Source organism: Neofelis nebulosa, chromosome 9, assembly GCF_028018385.1.
Source record: "Neofelis nebulosa isolate mNeoNeb1 chromosome 9, mNeoNeb1.pri, whole genome shotgun sequence".
In the NCBI taxonomy this organism is placed as follows: domain Eukaryota; kingdom Metazoa; phylum Chordata; class Mammalia; order Carnivora; family Felidae; genus Neofelis; species Neofelis nebulosa.
Genome location: NC_080790.1, coordinates 103,047,729 through 103,067,408, shown reverse-complemented (window position 1 = coordinate 103,067,408; position 19,680 = coordinate 103,047,729). Strand labels below are relative to the sequence as shown.

Here is a 19,680-nt window from a genome sequence, read left to right as displayed (position 1 = left end):
GGCTTAGTTGAAGGAATTACTTTCCAGGAAATCCTGGCGGGGGCCCCAGATTACAGATCTGATAAAAGCCAAATCATGGAAGCCACTGGTCTTCCATCATGGAGCCCTTTGCAAGCCCTCATAATGCCATTGGGGCAGTCATGGTAATTCAGTTGCCAAGGTTGCTGTTTTATATTACAATTAAAGTAAAGCCTGTGTCAGAAGGTGCAGGACACACAGAACCAGCCAGGAAGAGCCTCTTCAGCTTTATTGACAGATTATACCCCACCCCTACTTCTTGCTGAAGGAGACAGTGATGACCACGGCTCTTTCTCACTTAGAAAGTTCTTGCCGGAATGTAAACAAGAGCACAGGTGTCACAGAAGCAAGTGCTCAAGGAAAATCAGGGCCGAGTAATATTCCATGACTTGGGATACCTTTTTCCAATGCTTTGCCCAGCTTCAATATGGGGTTACTGTCCTCAAAGGGTGGACCCCTTTGTGTCGACAGCAGTGCATGTCAGAAAGGAAAAAGAAAATATATGATTTGGCCCAGACCCAAGATCTCCTTGTAAAAGTCTTTTATGGAACACTAGATGATGTTAAATGAGAATGCCCTTTGTGCTCTTCTCTCTGCAGGTTTACTGGAAGAATCATTAAAGATGTGATCAACATGGGCTCATATAACTTCCTTGGCCTGGCTGCCAGTTATGATGAATCTATGAAGACAGTAAAGGATGTTTTAGAGCAATATGGCTTAGGTGTGGCCAGCACCAGACATGAAATGGGTATGTATGTTCACTGTTTTGAAAGTTTGTCCAGTTGGGTCTCAGATTCCTTGTGGTAACTTCTTGAACTTGAATCATACCTAGATTGTGTACCTCAAAAAGCTGTTATAAAATGCAAAAAGAAAAAAGTATCTGAAGGCCTTTTTGGAAATTTCAAGCATTATGCTCTTGCCAGACAATTTATTAATTATAGGTTTTAATTCTCCAGAATAAATAAAAATGGATCTTTCCTGACCACATTATCTGAAATAACACTATGGTGCCCCTTCCATCTGGTCCTTTTCTGGGTCTTTTCTCCCACTTTTATTTTTTTTTAAACAGCTTTAGTGAAGTATAATTGATACTTTTTAAAACTATACTTATTTAATGTATACAATTTGATGGGTTTGGATACATAGATACCCTGAAACCATCACCACAACCAAGGTAATAAACATATCCATCACCTCAGAAAGTTTTTTGTGTCCCCACTTCTTATGGTAAGAACATTTAGCATGAGATCCACACTTTCAATAAATTTCTACAGAGCACTATGCAGTATTGTTAATTATAGGCACTATGTTGTACAGCAGATCTCTAGAACTTATTCTTCTTTCATGACTAAAGTTGTATATCCGTTGAACAACTTTTCATTTAGATTTTGCTCTTCCTTCCACTTTTCTTAATGATGTCCATCACTGATCTTGCTTTTGTATTTGGATATTGCCCATCGCTGCTGCTAAAACATAAGCTTTATAAAGGGAGGGATTGAATTGGCCAAGTTGTCTGCCTATTTGTTTCTCTCTTAGCTGAAACATTTTTTCTCTTATTCAAAGGAGTGAAATCTGTGAGAAGGAAACTTGTGGCCCTTTCCACCTCAGGGGGAAAAAGTGATGCAGGCTTGCCCCTCTAGAGTGTCTTGCCATATTTCTGACACATTGTTTTCTTCTATATCATCTCATTTATTCTTCACAAAAGTTCTCTGCTCTAGGAGGTGGCACGGGTGATGTTATTTCATCTTCTAGAGGAGGAAACAGGATCATAGTGACTGAATAATGTGCCCCTAGTGGCTTATTGACTATACTACCTCCCAGTCCAGCTCAGCTTCTATAGCAGCAGTTTCCCATCCAGAATAATGTATGCAAGGTTCCCCAGGTCAGTTTCAGGCCAGCCTAAGAATCCAAGGTAAATCTACTAAAAAGGGATTTACCATTAATGGAAAATGAGCCATGTGCCCCTCTTAGATAACCAGTTGACAGAAGGGCATTAAAAACATGTAATTATTCAGACCCATGCAACAAAGAACAATTCAAGTTGAACAAAGTAACCTTTTAATCCATCCATTCAATAAACATTTAGCTAAAGATCCAGAGTTTATAAGTGTTTGCCCAGATTTTTAAAGAAAGGCATCTTATTTATCTTCATTTGAGGCAAGAGGCATAAGCAGAGTATAGAGGAAGTTTCTACGTCAATCACTTAGCAGAACTGGGTCGCCCATCCGGCGGGGGTAGGCAGAGACTGGAAGAATACCCCCAATCCTAAGAGGCATGGAGTCAGTAAGCTTTGGGGATGTTTCCTCTGGTGCTAGTGACACCCAACACTGGGACTGTTAAAGAACCAGACAGTAAACACATTTGAGACAGAACACTTTCCAATCACAGCCAGCAGAAGCTAACAGGAGGCAACCTGACAAGGGCAATGGTTTGTGTCCTGTAGGGGGCCAGATACGGAATAGGAGTCCCTGCTTCTGCAGAGTCACCGAGCCCAGAGAAGCCAGTCAGAGATGAAGATCCCAGTTTGGACTGCCTGCAGCCTAAGTTTTTTCTCTCTTTGCTCAGCCTTCGGAATCACTGGGCTTTTACTTGCTTCACTTAGTCTCCAGCTTGAGCTCTGGAAAGAAGATTTTAACAATTTTCAAGGAAACAGTGAGAGAGCAAAATAGAAGCGACCCACACTAATTTTAGGCAAAAGGAAGAACTGATAATGAGGGTGGATATGAGCAGTCAAAAAACAAATAAATAAACAGGGTACCTTTGAAAGTATTCTGCAACATAAACAGTAACCTTAGCATAACACACAAGAATGTAGTAGTGTAATGTTGAATACCATTTATTTCAAGAAATGCAAATAACTTCTGAACAACATAGGCTATCTAGTCTTAAGAGAATGGTCAACAGTACCAGTGGATTATCAATGAAAATTTGGGACCAAAGAGGCTTACCAATTTAGTAACCAAAAATACTTCTTAAGGAACCCAAAGTAAAAGTTTAGGAACATTTAATCACTTAAGAGTACTTCCCCAGAGCTTTTAAAAATAGTTTCCAGTGTTCAAGTGGGAAAGCACACAGAATCATATTACAAAATAGAAAACTAAACAAAAACGAAATCAAGAGGAAGTATTTGAAGCATTGTGGAAGGATAGAAGACCACACATGGTATTTTGGCCAAAAATATGTTAAGAAGACCGTATTTGCCCAATGAAAGCAAACGACTGAGATTTGGCCAAAAACCCAAACTCAACTATGTGCTGTAATAAAAACAAACACACGTAAGTTAAAGTTCTTCCAGGGTCACCTGGGTGGCTCAGTTGGTTAAGCATCTGACTTCGGCTCAGGTCATGATCTTGCGGCTTGTGAGTTCAGGCCCCACGTCGGGCTCTGTGCTGATAGCTCAGAGCCTGGAGCCTGCTTTGGATTCTGTGTCTCCTCCTCTCTCTGCCCCTCCCATGCTCATGCTCTGTCTCTCTGTTCTCAATAATAAATAAATGTTAAAAAAATAATAATAAAAAAGTTCTTCCAAAGGATGAAAAGTAGATAGATCTCAGCCAGACACTTGCCTCTCACCTGCCTGCTGCACCCACCACCAATGCACTCAGAGCCCAAGAGGGAGGTCCAGTCAGTAAAAAGGGCAACAAAGAGAGAGCCCAGGAGTAAGGTTGTTTGCCCGATCTGCACCTGCAAATATTAGAACTGAGCCCAAAATACACCGAGCTGCAAGTAACGATAAGTAATGAAACATTTCCAGACTCATATGTACATAATTGCAAATGCTGTTTTTAAGAGGTGAAATGACGTGCTGCTGTTTAGTGTCATGTACAACGAAACAATCGTGGCATGCAGAATTAAGGGAGTCTTTGACTGTCTTGTGGTCAATTTAACCTTCCATCTAGGCTGATGAGGGGAAGGGTGCATTTTTTAAATATCCTAAATAGGAAGCAGAGTGACATGGCAAGTTGGAGTCACAATCAAGCATTCAAAATGCCAGACACATTTTTAATTCTTCTCTTCTATATTCATGGGTGGGGTTTTTTTTGTTTGTTTGTTTGTTGTTCGTTTTTTGTTTTTTGTTTTGGTTGGAATTCTCCTTGATCGGGGCAGTCTACTTCAAACTGTGTGCCAGATACCATATCTTTGGTAATTACAGCCTAGTTATTCCCAAGAATTTTGTTAACATGTCATGAAAGATTAGAAATTTTTGATTTTGGTGTGTTATTGCAAACTCTAAACTGGACCGCTTCTCAAAAGTTGAAGATACTGCTGCTCAATATCCTTTTTTTAAGGTGGTTTGCCTCCAGATTTTTAGCTGGAAAGTCACCCGAATAACTGTTTACATTTAGATTTTCAGTACTGGGATTGAAAATTGTGTACAAATTGTTCATGATGTCTGAGGATTAACATCAACCAATGATCAATAATATCTCCCTTATGCAAGGTATCCCCGCATTTGATCTTTGAATTTCTTTATCTGAAAGAACTATTTAATTTTTCTGTATGTGGAAGATGTTTGTCTGCCTGTATTGGTTCGACAATGAAAATGTAATGCAGCAGCCCCTGGGGGAAAGTAATTATATAATTGCTCATTCTTCTTTCATATGAATTAAGCTGAAGAGTAAAGAAGAAGCTAAACTTTGAAAAATAGACAAACAACGTAACGTGTGGTGCAAATGGAAACAAAAAGGAAAGCAGAAGATTAGCTTAAAGTTATTAGCCATTAAACACAATAAGAGACTCACCTTATAAAAATGATGTGGAGAGCCCATAATGAAGATAGATACAACTCCTAAGTCCTCTATGAATCAAGTAACGCTATTTTTCTGTACACCTGGAAATTAAAATAATGAACTATGGGAGGCTTTGAAAGTCATGTGGGTCAATTTAACATTCCACAGGCTTATTAGAAACAAAAGAAAGAAAAATAAAATAGTGATAGGAGACCACAAAGTACCTCCCAGTCCTTGAAAAGTAAAGGAGGAAGGAAGGAAGGGAGGGAGGGAGGGAGGGAGAAGAAAGGAAGGCAGGGGGAAAGGAAGGAAGATATAAAACATAAAGGGCACTAACAATTTAACTATTGAGCTTCATTTAATATTTATATATTGAATTATGAGCCCTAAAACATATTACCAGCATAATTCATCTTTCTAAATAGTTACTGAATTTTCACAAAAAAATTTACTATATTTTATGCAACAAAGAAAACCTCTTTAAATTCCAAAACATAGAATCTACAGGGGTCACATTCTTGGATCACAGTGAAATAAAGCTAAAAATAAATAACAAAATTAGAAACAATTCCTTGTTTTAAAACCTCTGGAAGACTTTAAAGCCCTTTCCTAAAAGGTTCTTGAATCAAAAGGGAAATGAACTTACATTTACATTGCTTTAAACATGCAACTAACAACTATGAGAACACCATAGGGTCCAGCTTTTTCTTTAAGAAGAAAGATTGAAGCTAGTAAAATAAGCTATTCATGCAGTAAGGAATAAAAGGAAAACAGAAGTATTGAATTATTAAAAATAAAAACAGAAACTTACAAATTAGAGAAGGACAGTTTCTATTGGACTAAGGCATCTGTATTTTAATAAGTCACTAGAAGTGATTTTGATGAGCAGCAACCAGAGTTGATGACCACTGAACAAAATCTGACAAACAAGCATTTAATAAAAGGAAAATTGAAGGCAATATTACTTAGTAAAAAAAAAAAAAAAATGTAAGCAACTGACATTGCAAATCCAACAGTGTATTCAAATAACAAGATGCTAGGATCAAGATGCTAGGATCAAGTCCCCTTCAGGGACTATGAGGATCATTAGCCCAATAATAAAGCAATTCATGATATTGAAAGATCCAAAGGGGCCCCTGGATGGCTCAGTTGGTTAACCGTCCCTCTTGATTTCAGCTCAAGTCATGATCTTATGGTTTGTGAGTTTGAGCCCTATGTTGGACTCTGCACTGACAACGTGGAACCCGCTTGGGATTCTCTCTCTCCCTCTCTTTTCCTATCTCCTGCTCTCCCTCTCTCAAGATAAATAAAATAAACATTTGTTTTAAAAAAGGAAGATCCAAGAAGAAAACACGATTATCTTGATAGATATCACTAAGCATTTATAATATTCCTTACACAAATTTTAATAGAATAAAAACAGGAGATTCTAGAATGCAATAAAAAAATACTTCAAACAAAGAAACTGTACTACATTTCATGATGAGACACTAGAAGCTTTCACTTTAAAGTCAGAAAAAAGATGAAGATGTGTTTTACCATCTTTAATATTTGGAAGTACTAGACAACATAATATTCATTCACTTTTCATTCTTTAAGTCAATAAATATTTATTGAATGACCATCATGTGAGAGAATAAGAAGTATAGGTATAATAAGAGGTAAATTAACCATTATTGCTAGATGATTTGATTGTTCACTTCTCTGGTTTTCAAGCTGTGATCTGTGAGGAGCAAAGGGGACCTCTGGAGGGGCTCTGTCTTGGGGCCACCACAGAGATAAGAGGGAGCTGAGAAGGAGGGACAGAGTTTTGGTCTACTTTCTTCCATTTTACGTATTTAAATAGCAAAAAATTTATTAGAAATAATAAGTATCTGGGACGGCTGGGTGACACAGTTGGTTAAGCATCCAACTTTGTCTCAGGTCATGATCATGCGCTTTGTGAGTTTGAGCCCCATGTCGGGCTCTGTGCTGACAGCTCAGAGCCTTTAGCCTACTTCAGATTCTGTGTCTCCCTCTCTCTCTGTCCCTACCCTGCTCATGCTGTCTCTCTCTGAAAAATAAATAAACAATTAAAAAAATTTTAATAACAAAATAAAATTCATAAAGCCAATAATCAATAATCAGTAAGAAGATATATTAGAGAAATTATACTATTCATAAGTATGAACAAAACTAGCAAACACCTAGGGAATAAACTTATGTTCAAAATGTCTAGAAACTATTTGAAGAAAACTGTAAAAATTTTGTAAAAAACTTAAAAGAAGACTTGAAAAAATTAGAGATAACATATCCTAGAAGGTAATGACTCAGTGTTATACTTGTTTTTAAATGTTTGCTTGTTTGTTTATTTATTTAGAAAGAGAGAGAGCATGTCCGTGTGAGCACATGAGCAGGGGAGGGGCAGAGAGAGAGGAAGAGAATCCCAAGCATGCTCCACGCGGTCAGCGCAGAGACCCACCCGGGCCTTGATCTCACAAAGTGTGAGATCATGGCCTGAGCTGAAACCAAGAGTCAGACGCTCAACCGACTGAGCCACCCAGGAACCCCTCAGTGTTATACTTCTATATCAGTTCTTCACCAAATGAGTATGTAAACTGAACACATTCCTAATGACATTAATGGACAGGGTGAGGAGGTCGGGAAGTGGAAGTGGAAGTCTAGAGACAGGCACACTTGGCACACTTATTTGTAGACAATAAAAACAACTTTGGGACACCTGGGTGGCTCAGTCCTTTGAGCATCCAACTCTTGATTTTGGCTCAGGTCATGATCCTAGGGTCATGGGATCAAGCCCTGTATCAATTGGGCTCCGTGCTGAGCATGGAGCCTGCTTAAGATTCTCTCTTTTTGGGGGCACCTGGGTGGCTCAGTCGGTTGAATGTCTGACTTCAGCCCAGGTCATGATCCTGCACTTTGTGGGTTTGAGTCCCACGTCGGGCTCTGTGCTGACAGGCTCAGAGCCTAGAGTCTGCTTTGGATTCTGTGTCTCCCTCTCTCTCTCTGCCCCTCCCCCAGTCTGTCTCTCTATCTCCAAAATAAATAAACGTTAAAAAAAAAAAATTCTCTCTTTTTCTCTCCCTTTGCCCCTCTCCCCTGCTCCCATACTCTATCTCAAAAAAAAAAAAAATTTAAAAGAACGGTTTTTCATATCAGTTGGAAAAGGACCAATTATGTCATAATTAGTGTCATGATAAATGGCTGATCATATAAGGAAATAAGTTAGATTCCTACTTCATGTATTATATCTAAGTAAATTACACTTGTGTAAATTGCAAATGCATTTGAGATTGAAATATAAAAAATAAGAATGACCAGGGGCGCCTGGGTGGCGCAGTCGGTTAAGCGTCCGACTTCAGCCAGGTCACCATCTCGCGGTCCGTGAGTTCGAGCCCCGCGTCAGGCTCTGGGCTGATGGCTCGGAGCCTGGAGCCTGTTTCCGATTCTGTGTCTCCCTCTCTCTCTGCCCCTCCCCCCTTCATGCTCTGTCTCTCTCTGTCCCAAAAATAAATAAAAACCGTTGAAAAAAAAAATTAAAAAAAAAAAAAGAATGACCACCACCACCAGAAATAACTACATAAATAAAATCAAAACTGAATGAGTAAGTGAGGTGATGAATAAATGAACAAATGAACACAGGAAAAGGACTCCAACAATTCAAATACAAAATGTACTTTTCTGCTTTCCTTGGTAAGGGCCCTGCTAGGACTATCAGGCTGTAGCTCCTCTGATATGTGCAATGCCTCTGTCTTAGTCCAATCAAGCTGCTATAACAAAATATCACAGACTATGTGACTCATAAACAATAAAGTTCATTGCTCACCATTCTAGAGACTGCCAGCATGGTCAAGTGAGGGCACTCTTCCATGTTGCAAACTTTTGTTTATATCCTCACGTAGTGGAAGGGATGAGCCAATTGTCTGGGACCTCTTTTATAAGAACACCGATCCTATTTATGAGGGCTTCATCTTTCTGACCTAATCACTTCCCAAAGGCCTCACCTAATACCACCATCACTTTGGGCATTAGGTTTCCAATATAAATTTGGGGGAGACACAAACATTCAGACCATAGCAGCCTCTTCCGTAGCTTGTCACTTGATCATATTTCAGTCCTACCCATAATAACCTCCAGCAGAATTCATCTCACCTAATTCACCTTACCCAGAAGAATGTCCTCTTAGAGGGAGGGATCCACTTTAAATGACTCCCAGACTGACACCATGCAACACAGGCCACCCATGTCCATGGAAAACAGGTACTTTTCCCTGTTAGAGGAAAGGAAGCTTGTTCCCAGCCCAACCTCTGGGCACAACTACTTGCCCTTCAGATTTGTCAAGCCTGATTCAGATAGTTGTCTACTGTGTTCTCATGCTCAGGAGAACCGGAGAAGGCACTCCCAGAAATCATAAGAGAGAAGAGCCAACGAAATGAAGCATTTAAACTCCTGTACGTAAAAGTCATGTCCGCGAAGTTAAAAGTCAAACAACAAAATTAGAAGAAGTGGGCCAAGATTTTGACAACGTGCAAAAGAGCAAAACTTTACAGTCAGGAAAGCGTGATGTTTCTCCATCTTTTGTTCTTTATCACTGCTTCCCGTGGTATTTTAACATTGCATATATTATAACCACCTGTTTAATGAGGTCATGGATATCTGTACCTTATACACAGAGTAAGTTATCTGCCCTCCCTCCAAGAACAGGTGGTCACTGTCGGGAGTAACAACATCCCTGCTGAGAATGCATAGGGTAGTAATTACCTTTCAAGAGAAATAGATGGTGACTAGAAGGGGGCACAAAGGGACTTCTTAGGTGCTGTCTGTATTGTTTTTTTTTTTTTTTTATCTTGATGCAGTTAATACGTGTGTTCACTTTTTGAAACTTCATAGGGTTCTATAATTACAATTTGTTTCCTTTTCTTTTTTTTAAGTTTATTTCTTTTGAGAGTGAGAGAGAGATAGTGTATGCGTGAACAGGGGAGGGGCAGAGAGAGAGGGAAAGAGAGAATCCCAAGCAGGCTCCATGCTGTCAGCACCCAGCCCAATGTGGGGCTCAAACTCACAAACCATGAGATCATCACCTGAGCTGAAATCTAGAGTTGGTTGCTTAACAGGCTGCATCACCCAGGCGCCCCAATTTGTTTCCTTTTCTATATGTATGTTATAGTGTATGTATAATGTATATGTTTAGTGTTTGTACAGTGTAATGAAAATCTTACTTTAAGAAGTAGATCCAGTACACAAATAGGCCATTAAAAGCAAGCAAGCAAGCAAGAAAGAAAGAGAAAGAAAGAAAGGTAAATGGCCAATGAACCTGTGGAAATACTCTGCCCCAATAATCAAAGAAGGTTTAAGACATGGAGTTCCCATTTTTTGCCTGATTGGCAAAAGTTAAAAAAAAAATCCCATAGTTTCAAAGGAGTAAAGGGCACTCTTATAAACTGTTGACAGAGTATATTGGAAGGCAATTTGAAAATGTATCAATAGAAAGCCATGTAACTCAGCAATTTCATTTTGAGAAATTTTGCCTTAAAATTTTTGAATGAGTGCTCAAAGATGTATGATCAAGAATAATCAGTGCAATATGTTGAATAATAGTAAAAACTGGGAAAAATAAGTGAATTTCCAACAATAGAAAATTGATTAAATATACTTGGTAGGTCTGGTTAACATAATGTTATTTAAGCATGTAAATATTATAAATGTAATTTCTTAGCACCATGATTGAGAGCAGAAGCTCTGGGTTTAGTTTGCTTCGGTTCAAATTCTAGTTTTCCCCTTTGACTTGCTAGGGCTTGAGATAAACTCTGTGCCTTCCTGGCCTTCAGTTTTCTCCTCTGTAAAATGGAAAATAGATTGTTAAGAGAATTAAACAAGTTTTATAACAGTATGTATATCATGAGTACATTTTTAAAAATATATTTTACTTGAATATTTGCATGATACAGATGGTTATACTGTATTTTGTATTTAATTTCTGATTCTTCCACAATGATCTCATATTTCTCAGGTCAGTTATTTCCTTAAAAGTCAACAAGAGTCTAAAATGAAGGCACAGACTTATGAAAATAATTCTGACACTTCCAAGACATGCCCACTAAATCAGACCAAATTTTCCGGTCTACTGAAAGGACCCCGCCACAGGCTATGTGGATTCTTGAGCTTAAACCGCTGGCTCTCAAACTTCAGCTCACATCAGAATTACCTGCAGGGCTTGGAAAAACACAGGTTGTTGGCCCCACCTACAGTTTCTGGTTCAGCTGGGCTGGAATAGAACTCAAGATCTCACATTTCTAATGACTTCCCAGGTGATGTTGATGCTACTGCTCTAAGGACTAAACTTTGGGAACCACTGGAAACTATGTTGCATGGCCACCTTTCTTGACCAAATTAGTCAAACATTTTCCAAAAAGGCAATGGTGTTTTACTTTATGTGGAGTGAATACCACATATGCCTGGGAGCGGAGGAGTATAAATAAAAACTGTAAAGTAGGTAAGAGGCAAGCCAGAAAATCAGAGAAGCAAGTTGATGTCTCAGTGCATCCTGCCACACATTGCTGGTCTAAATGTCCAAATCCAGGAAACGTTAAATTCAGGCAAAGGAAAGAGAAACTTTTGTTTCCTTTCTTCCCCCCTCCCCCACTTTTATCCTATAAGGGTATTTCGTTTCTCTCTCTTTCTTTTCCTGGGTAAGAGCAAATGTGTAGTAACAGTACATGATTTGAATACATACCCTCTATAAGCCCTTTGTGCTGCTGGCAACTGTTGGTCAGAAGTTCACTTCTAAGAAAACACACTCATGGAATTGTGGCAAGACTAACTCTGCTTCAAGCAAAGCTCATCTCTACTTAGAGACTTCTCTTCCTTTGAAAAGGAAAGCCTTGTGCTTGATTCAGCTCATCAGGGAAACCTGAATAGTAAACATACCTCAAAACTGCCTAGTGCAGACTATTCACTCAAGTCATAATTGGAATTTTAAGAAGTAGCCTTCAAACAGCTTCATCTTAAAAACATCAGAAGGGACATATTAAGTTAGGAAACGATGCGACTGGATAGAACAGGAAATTATTTTCCATGTTCAAGCTTCGGATGTGATATTTATGTTAGTTGTAATGTACCAATTTGCTGAAATTTCTATTTCTCAGTTTGAGAACATGATCCTAAATCATTCGATAATTTTTCTCCCTCTTTATCTTCCTGGAAAATTGTTTGCTATCATTTCATTCAAATTATCATGGCTCTTTCTGTGTTTCTTTCTCAAATATTTGTGTCTAGATCCAGGAAACATATAGTCTCACCAGCCTGAACTATTGAAATAGGGGCCAGCCTGAATCTGCAAAATGTCTGAATTAAAGCAATTTCAAATAAATATCATCTTATGGCCTTAAAGTTCCTATGAGATTGAGCAGTTTCTAAGAAATTGCTACTAAGTAGAGATCTTGTTTTCTTTTTTAAAAAAAAGCAATTTTAATTAATACCATTTTATGCAAATCAATGCTATAAACATGCTTTAAAGCAGTGGATTTGATTAAATAAGCTATAAACATCCCCACATCAATTAGCTGTACCTTCTTAATTTACACAGCAAAACCCTTCTTCATAAACAGTGCCAGCTCCTCTCCGACCAAATTATTGTAAATTCTGATTAATGAGATTTCATTGTGTTTCTCTTAAGCCTCTTTATTTTTCTTTAAGAGTATTTTTAACGGGAGACAGACTCTCAGGGGAATTGTTTGGGAGTAGGAAAATGAAAGGGTATCTCAGTTTCTGAAAGCCTTTTGGTAATTTCCAGATACCTGTTATAGTTCTGACAAGGTAATTGCCCCTCTCTTGACAATGACAGAAATTACAGCACAGCCAAATTGCAACGAGCAGAGATATTTCTGCAAGTGCAGATTTTGCCTTGTAGGTTCAACAGAGCCAAGTGAGCATAACAATTCAACAAGATATCCCAATAATTTTATGTAAGTATAATACTTTCCAGCAAGGCGATGCCTGGGATGAGTGAACAAAGTTGAAACTCGGAATTTCAGAATATATGCATGTTCCTCCACCCTCTCTCCACCCACATAAATAGGATACGATGCGATGCATGAAGCCTAGAGCTTTTTAATAACCTGCCAATCAATGTGTCTGCAGTTGGTGGGCTGAGGAGTCAAGACTGGACACCGGTTCTCCTGGGTTCCACTGAAGAGCTCTTGGCACTACCCCATACTATTCATAGCTGACATCAGAGACCATCTACCTCAAAGGTCACCCAACTATTCCAGCTGCCCCCTGTTTTCGTACTGCCTGCAGGTCACAAACACTTCGTACAATTTTAAGCGGTCAAAAAAAATAAAAATAAGAATAATATTTTGCAACATGTGAAATTATATGGAATTCAAATTTCGGTATCCATCAAAGTTTTATTGGCACACAGCCACAGCCATTCTTTTGTGTACTGTCTATGACCACTTTCACTTTATAATGGCAGAGCTGAATAGTTGTAACAGAGACCGTCTGGCCCACAAAGTCAAAATATTTTCTCTCTGGCCCTCTATAAAATGTTTGCTGTGTAGATGAGCACTCGCCGTCATAGCAGTAGGGAAGAGGAGTCCTCTAGATTTATTAGCAATTGTTCAGATTTCCAAATCCAGTGCACATCAATGTATATCAAAGTTTTGTCTCTTTTATTTCATTTAGACACACAAAAAAAATCCTGTTACATCTAAACACACTAAGGATACAGATTAACTTTCATTGACACCAGCACCTATGTGTATCCTTTATAGTCACTGATATCAACTTGAGGAAGACCAAGGACCTTGTCAATGTCTACTCTTAACTTCCCACATTCAGGTCCCCAGTTCAAGCAAAGTGGCTCAGATGTGGGCTGATAGCCATGGCACAACTGGAACAGCCAGATGATCCCACTGGCAGGTTGTCATGACAAATGCCAGTCTGCTCCTAGATCAAGTCTAAAGAACAATCTACAAACAGGATATTCTGGACAAAAAGTGACCACAGTCACAATTTGAAAACTAGTCTTCACATGTGCCACACAGAAGACATGGGGTGGTGAAACAGGCTTGTTAATAACACCCACACCCTTTACTGTTAGTCAGTGTCAGTTTGAAGGCCAGCAGTCTTTATGTTCTGACTAAAGAGTATGAACCAGTCAGTATCAATAAAAATCCAGCAGAAGTATCCAGTCTATAAACATAATATCCATACTTTCTCCTGCATCTAATTTTTATTGATTTGACTGATGGTGCTAAGCCCAGTGTTTGGCGCATGAAAATACCATGGAGAGAGCTAGGAAGAGGATACATCCTGCTTGTATTTGTTCTTTTATTCACAAAGCAGGTTTGCAGTATCCCATTGAATAAATAAACCTTCAGGATGAGAATAAATGTCAATATATGCACAACGTAGCAATTTGGAGATCCATTGTCACTAGCCAATTTGCGGCTGTTGTTGACCTTCAGAGACTGAAAAACAGAAACAAAACCAAAGTCAGAGAGAAAAAGAAGTAAAAATTACTGTGGATTTATTTGTACCTTTGGTTAGGACTACAGCTATGCTTTCTTGGGGTTTAAAAAAAAGCCCATATTTACATAATAAAGACAAAATGTTGACTATAATTTCTAGAACCACTCAAGCACTCAGACCACCAACTGCAGCTTGACACGACTCAGGCACCTCCACCCAAATTGGGGTATAGCCTGAATATTTACAAAAAGCAAGCTTGTTACGTTTTTGTGACTGCTTTGTTTCCTCAAGTCTTCCTACATTTTTAGTTCTTCAGTGTGAAGAGCAGGAGGAGTAAAGTAGCACTCTATTAATACAAATAAGCCATAATTCTCAATATTCCTTAATGAACCACATCCCACCCAGACAGCTTTGCTAACTTTGAGAAGCATGGCTTCCTGAAGTAGAAAATGTCTAGCAATCCTGAGACTCTCTCATATCTGTTTATGAAATTTGAGCCAGGAGCACCAAACAGAGAAATTCTATGATAAGGTGGGTTGGGGGTAGAAACTGTTGTTTTCTATAAATGAAGATAAGCTCCTACGTGCAAAACCACTCATAATTCATACCTCAGCTGTGAGACGTCTGGTCATAGAAATTGGTATATTTGAAAATTAGTTTACTATCCACTTGACCACTGGAAATCCAGAAGAAGGCTGGATCTGTAGACCTAATATGGATACCTGCATTTCCTCTCTTCTCCCTCTCCTTAAGCCAGGGCTAATGATAAAGACCTCATAGAGGGCAATTTCTTAGGTTGTTCTTGGACACACCCACTTCTTATTAGTTGGTTGGCTGTTTGATTGCTTACAATACATTCCACATAACCCTAAGGACTTTTGGTGATGCAACTGTTACAGATAAAGCCCTGGGATGGCAGATTTGGGTAAGATGAAGGTGGAGAAAGACATCACAGAGAGTCACCATGAACTTCTACTCATCACTTCTGGGTGACTGGGCCAGGACACAGTTGTCACCCAAGTCTCTGGGAAGGAAAGGCTCATGGGGAAATTTACCAAGTTGGCAATGTTTGGGCACCTTTCACCCTTGCCAGGGACTTCTTCAGGTATGGGTACTTTCAAAGTGGAGCTCACTACTTAGACACCTTGTTGCCCTGGCATCACGTGGCTTCTTGACCTTCTTCCATGTGCAGTCCCCTACTCTGGGCTCAGTTCTGTCCTTATACTCCATCAAAAGTCTGCATGCTACTCAACAAGCACCTAGTGTGTGTTAGTTCTGCACTAGTCTCTATGGTTGCCAAGATGAACATCTTGCACATAGTATTGGCATGCTGAGGGCTCTTTCTGTAGTAGAGAAGATGGCCCCATGAATGTTCTTAGTTCAACTTCATAAGTGTTATAATCATTACGTGATGAAGCTTTTGTGATCTCAGAAGAAAATGACCAAGTGTGCCTGGAGAAGTTGAAAACAGCGCCTGAGGGGGCGCCTGGGTAGCTCAGTCAGTTGAGCGTCTGACTTGGGCTCAGATCATGATCTCACAGTCTGTGAGTTTGAGCCCCGCGTTGATCTCTGTGTTGACAGCTCAGAGCCTGGAGCCTGCCTCGGATTCTGTGTCTCCCTCTCTCTCTGCTCCTCCCCTGCTCATGCTCTGTCTCTCTCTGTCTCAAAAATAAATAAACAAATGTAAAAAAAAAAAAAAGAAAAAGAAAACAGCACCTGAGGAAAGACATCATGTTAGGTGGACGTCAAAAAGTGAGTGGGAGCTGCAAGAAGACCATTCTATGTGGAGGAAAAAAACAGTCCCAACATCAGGGAAGCCTAAAACAGTACTTCTCCCAACCTCTCTGGAAACTTCCAGAAGAGTTAGCCAGAGGCCGTTCCGTTATTTAGCAGAAGAGCTGGGCCAGAACCCAAGGATGTCATGCCCAGGCCAATGGCCTGGTCACTATCTATCATGGGGTCATTCCCTTTGGATGTAGTCTCTGTTAGGTAAAAACAAATACAATGAGTGATTATGTGCCCATGTCACATCTTTAAATTTTAGTATTTCTTTTTTCTCTGTATCTTTGATAATAAAGTTTTAATAACAATTTAAGTTTTAACTCCCCTCCCCCCAAGCTTGAGTAAAATTAATTCTGCTAGAATACTTGTTTTACTATGGTTTCTGACATTTGGGAGGATAAATGAATTCTGAACTGAGAAGAAAGACCAGCAGCTATCTGTTGTATGACAGTGTGACCTCTCAGGAAGGGCAAAGATGATACATGAAATGTGCTCTTTCATATTAAATGCAAAATAAAATTTTGAACTCACTAGTCAATGCCTTCTCAAGTTCAACCCTTCACCATTTTAGCACAAGAAGCAAGCTAATTTACCAATTTAAATAAAATTCTGATATCACACTCTGTATAGTAAAACATGTTGAACTTTAGGTTGAAAAAAGCATGTTTATAAGTAATCCTGAATGTGCTAACAATATTCCTCTAACTTAAAGCTGAGTTAAATCTGCTTCTGTGTTCTGTGGTTGCAAATTATGTACCTCCACTTGTACATTTTTGTGTTTTGTCCAATGAATCATCTCCAGCAGCAGTGTCCAATAAAAATATAATGCAAGACATATATGTAATTTAAAATTTCCAGGAGCACCTGGGTGGCTCCATCAGTTAAGTGTCCGACTTCAGCTCAGGTCATGATCTCATGGTCCATGAGTTCGAGCCCTGTGTTGGGCTCTGTGCTAATAGCTCAGAGCCTGGAGCCTGCTTCGGATTGTGTGTCTCCCTCTCTCTCTCTTGCATTCCCTCACTCTGCTTGCACTCTGTGTCTCTCTATCTCAGAAATATAAATAAACATTAAATTTTTTTAATTTTTAAAAATTAAAAAATAAATGAAATAAAATGAAATAAAACTTCTAGTGGCCACATTAAAAAAAAGTTAAAAAAAAACAAGTAAATTTAATTTCATTATGGGTTTTGTTTGACCCAATATATCCAAAATATTATCATTTGAACATGTAATCAATATAAAAATATTTATGAACCATTTTACATTATTTTTGTTATTGTTTTTGTTTTGTTGTACTAAACATTCAAAAAATAGTGTGTATTTTACTCTTACAGGACATCTCAGTTCAGACACTAAATTTTCATTGGTTAAAGTGAAATAAGTAGAATATAATCCTACCCAGATAATAAAGTTGTGTTCAGTGGAAAATATTTTACAATGCTTCAGTTTTTAAGTTTAAATAAAGTTAACTAAAATTAAGTACAATTTAAAACTCTATTGCACTAACCACATGTAGCTCGTGACTACTATATTGGACACTGCAGATCTAGGACAGTGACGGCAAACAGAAAAATATGAGGATCATTAACATTTACTCTTAGCAAGGCATGAGCGATTCAGGATAAGAAGGAGTCAGAGCATAAGCATATAAAGGATAGCAGGATGGTAAAACATGAACTTTGGAGTTAGACTGGATTATCTCTGCTGGTTTTTATCTGTGACCTCTTTACACCTTGGTTTTCTAATCTATAAAGTAATGATAACTGCATTATTGGGATTTTAAGATTAAATGAGATAACTTGAATGGTAACCTTTGAAATCTAGCACACTCCAAAGGTTCAATAATTTATAACTAGATTTACTACTGTCTATAGATGTCATGGGATCTGTTTGCATTTAAGTGTGGGGCACCCCCTGGGAGCATTACAATTTAATTAATCACTTGAGGGATGTAGGGTGAGGGAAGAGAAAAATTGTGGTATTTTTTTGTAGGTTTTATTGCATTATCAATATTTATATATAAAAGCACGCCAGTTGTTAAGTATTAGATTTTCACAAAGCAAACATACCCATGTAACCAGCATCGAAATCTAGAAACACAACATTTAGAGAATCTCAAAGGTCTCCTCGTGCTCCCAACAAAATTAACCACTATCCTGACTTCTAATGAGAGAGGGTGAGTGGGGGAGGGGCAGAGAGACAGAGGGAGACCCAGAATCTGAAACAGGCTCCAATCTCTGAACACAGTCTGTCAGCACAGAGCCTGACGCAGGGCTTGAATTCGGCAACGGCAAGATCTTGACCTAGGCCGAAGTCGAACACTTAACCGACTGAGTGCCCCAGGCACCCCAGTTTGTAAACTTTATGTAAATGGATTCAGCCTGTATGCATATGTGTCAGACTTCTTTCACGCAACAATATTATTTGTGAGATTCTTTTCATTTTGTTGTGTGGGGCACTATTGTTCCTTCCTGTGTTTAATTCTGCTCTGTAAATATCTCCACAAGGCATTTAATTCCTTCATTCTGCAGTATATGAACATTTGGGTTGTTTCTTGATTGGGGCTGTGACAAATATACATACATTCTCACACATGTCTTTTGGTGATGCACTGGGTTTCAAGTTTTTGATCTTGTTGAGAGAAGGGAAAACTGACTCATCCTATCATTTCCTGTGCAGGAAGTTTGGATAAACACAAAGAGTTGGAGAACCTTGTGGCTGAGTTCCTGAATGTAGAAGCAGCTATGGTCTTTGGGATGGGATTTGCAACTAACTCAATGAATATCCCAGCACTAGTTGGAAAGGTGAGAATTTGTTAACATAATTGTCTTCTTCCGTGTGCCTAAGAATTACAACACTGGGCAGGTACTATTAGAAGTAGGGCTGAGAAGGTCCTTTTTTTTAGGAAAAGCTGATTGGATGTCCAGCTTTCTATTTTTTTTATTTTTTTTAATGTTTATTTTGAGAGAGAGAGAGAGTGAGAGAATGAGTGCAGTAGGGGCAGAGAGAGAGAGAGAGAGAGAGAGAGAGAGAATCCCAAGCATTCTCTGTGCTGATGGCACAGATATGGGGTTCGATCTCACAAACGGCAAGATCATGACCTGAGTTGAAATTAAGAGTCAAACATTTAACTAACTGAGTCATCCAATTGCCCCTGGATGTCCAGCTTTTTAAATAAATATAACAGCTTAGTCCAGCAAATTTGTTCATAATGATATTTCAGTTATAGAATTAAAGCCCTAGATGTGGGTCACATCTCATCTTTGATGATAGTTTAGCAAAAACAGTTAAGTTTTTAGGTTCCCAAGTCCCCAGGTGCAATGCAGAAAACACTTATTGGGCATTTATTTGAACAAAACATTTTGCTCATGCCACTCATTTATTCATTAAGAAATCACTTGTTGAGAAACTAGTTTGCCCTCATATAAGGCAAGATACAGGACAAAGATGAACAAGATCTGTGCCTTGTAAGTTTATGTAGTTTACAGTCTGGTGGGGGAAATGATACACCAAATAAAACAGGATGAATGCCACAGAAAAGGCATGCACATACATGGAGAAAAGCAAAAGAGTTGCTTCCAAGCTCTTCTTAAGAAAGGCTGAGATGCTCGTGCAAAGTGTGTGACGTGAGAACTGAATCTGTTACTTGTCTGTTAAGTTTTTTTCTTTAAGGTAAGGAAGA

General features: G+C 38.8%; 1 protein-coding gene across 1 annotated transcript in view; it reads left to right on the top strand.

The window, feature by feature from the left end:
• SPTLC3 (serine palmitoyltransferase long chain base subunit 3) overlaps positions 1–19,680 on the top strand; it is a 131,045-nt gene that overhangs the window by 42,615 nt on the left and 68,750 nt on the right. The window contains exons 4-5 of the mRNA XM_058684871.1: positions 618–766; positions 18,678–18,802. Coding sequence (XP_058540854.1) covers positions 618–766; positions 18,678–18,802 — 274 coding nt within the window. The remainder of the gene's footprint in view (positions 1–617; positions 767–18,677; positions 18,803–19,680) is intronic.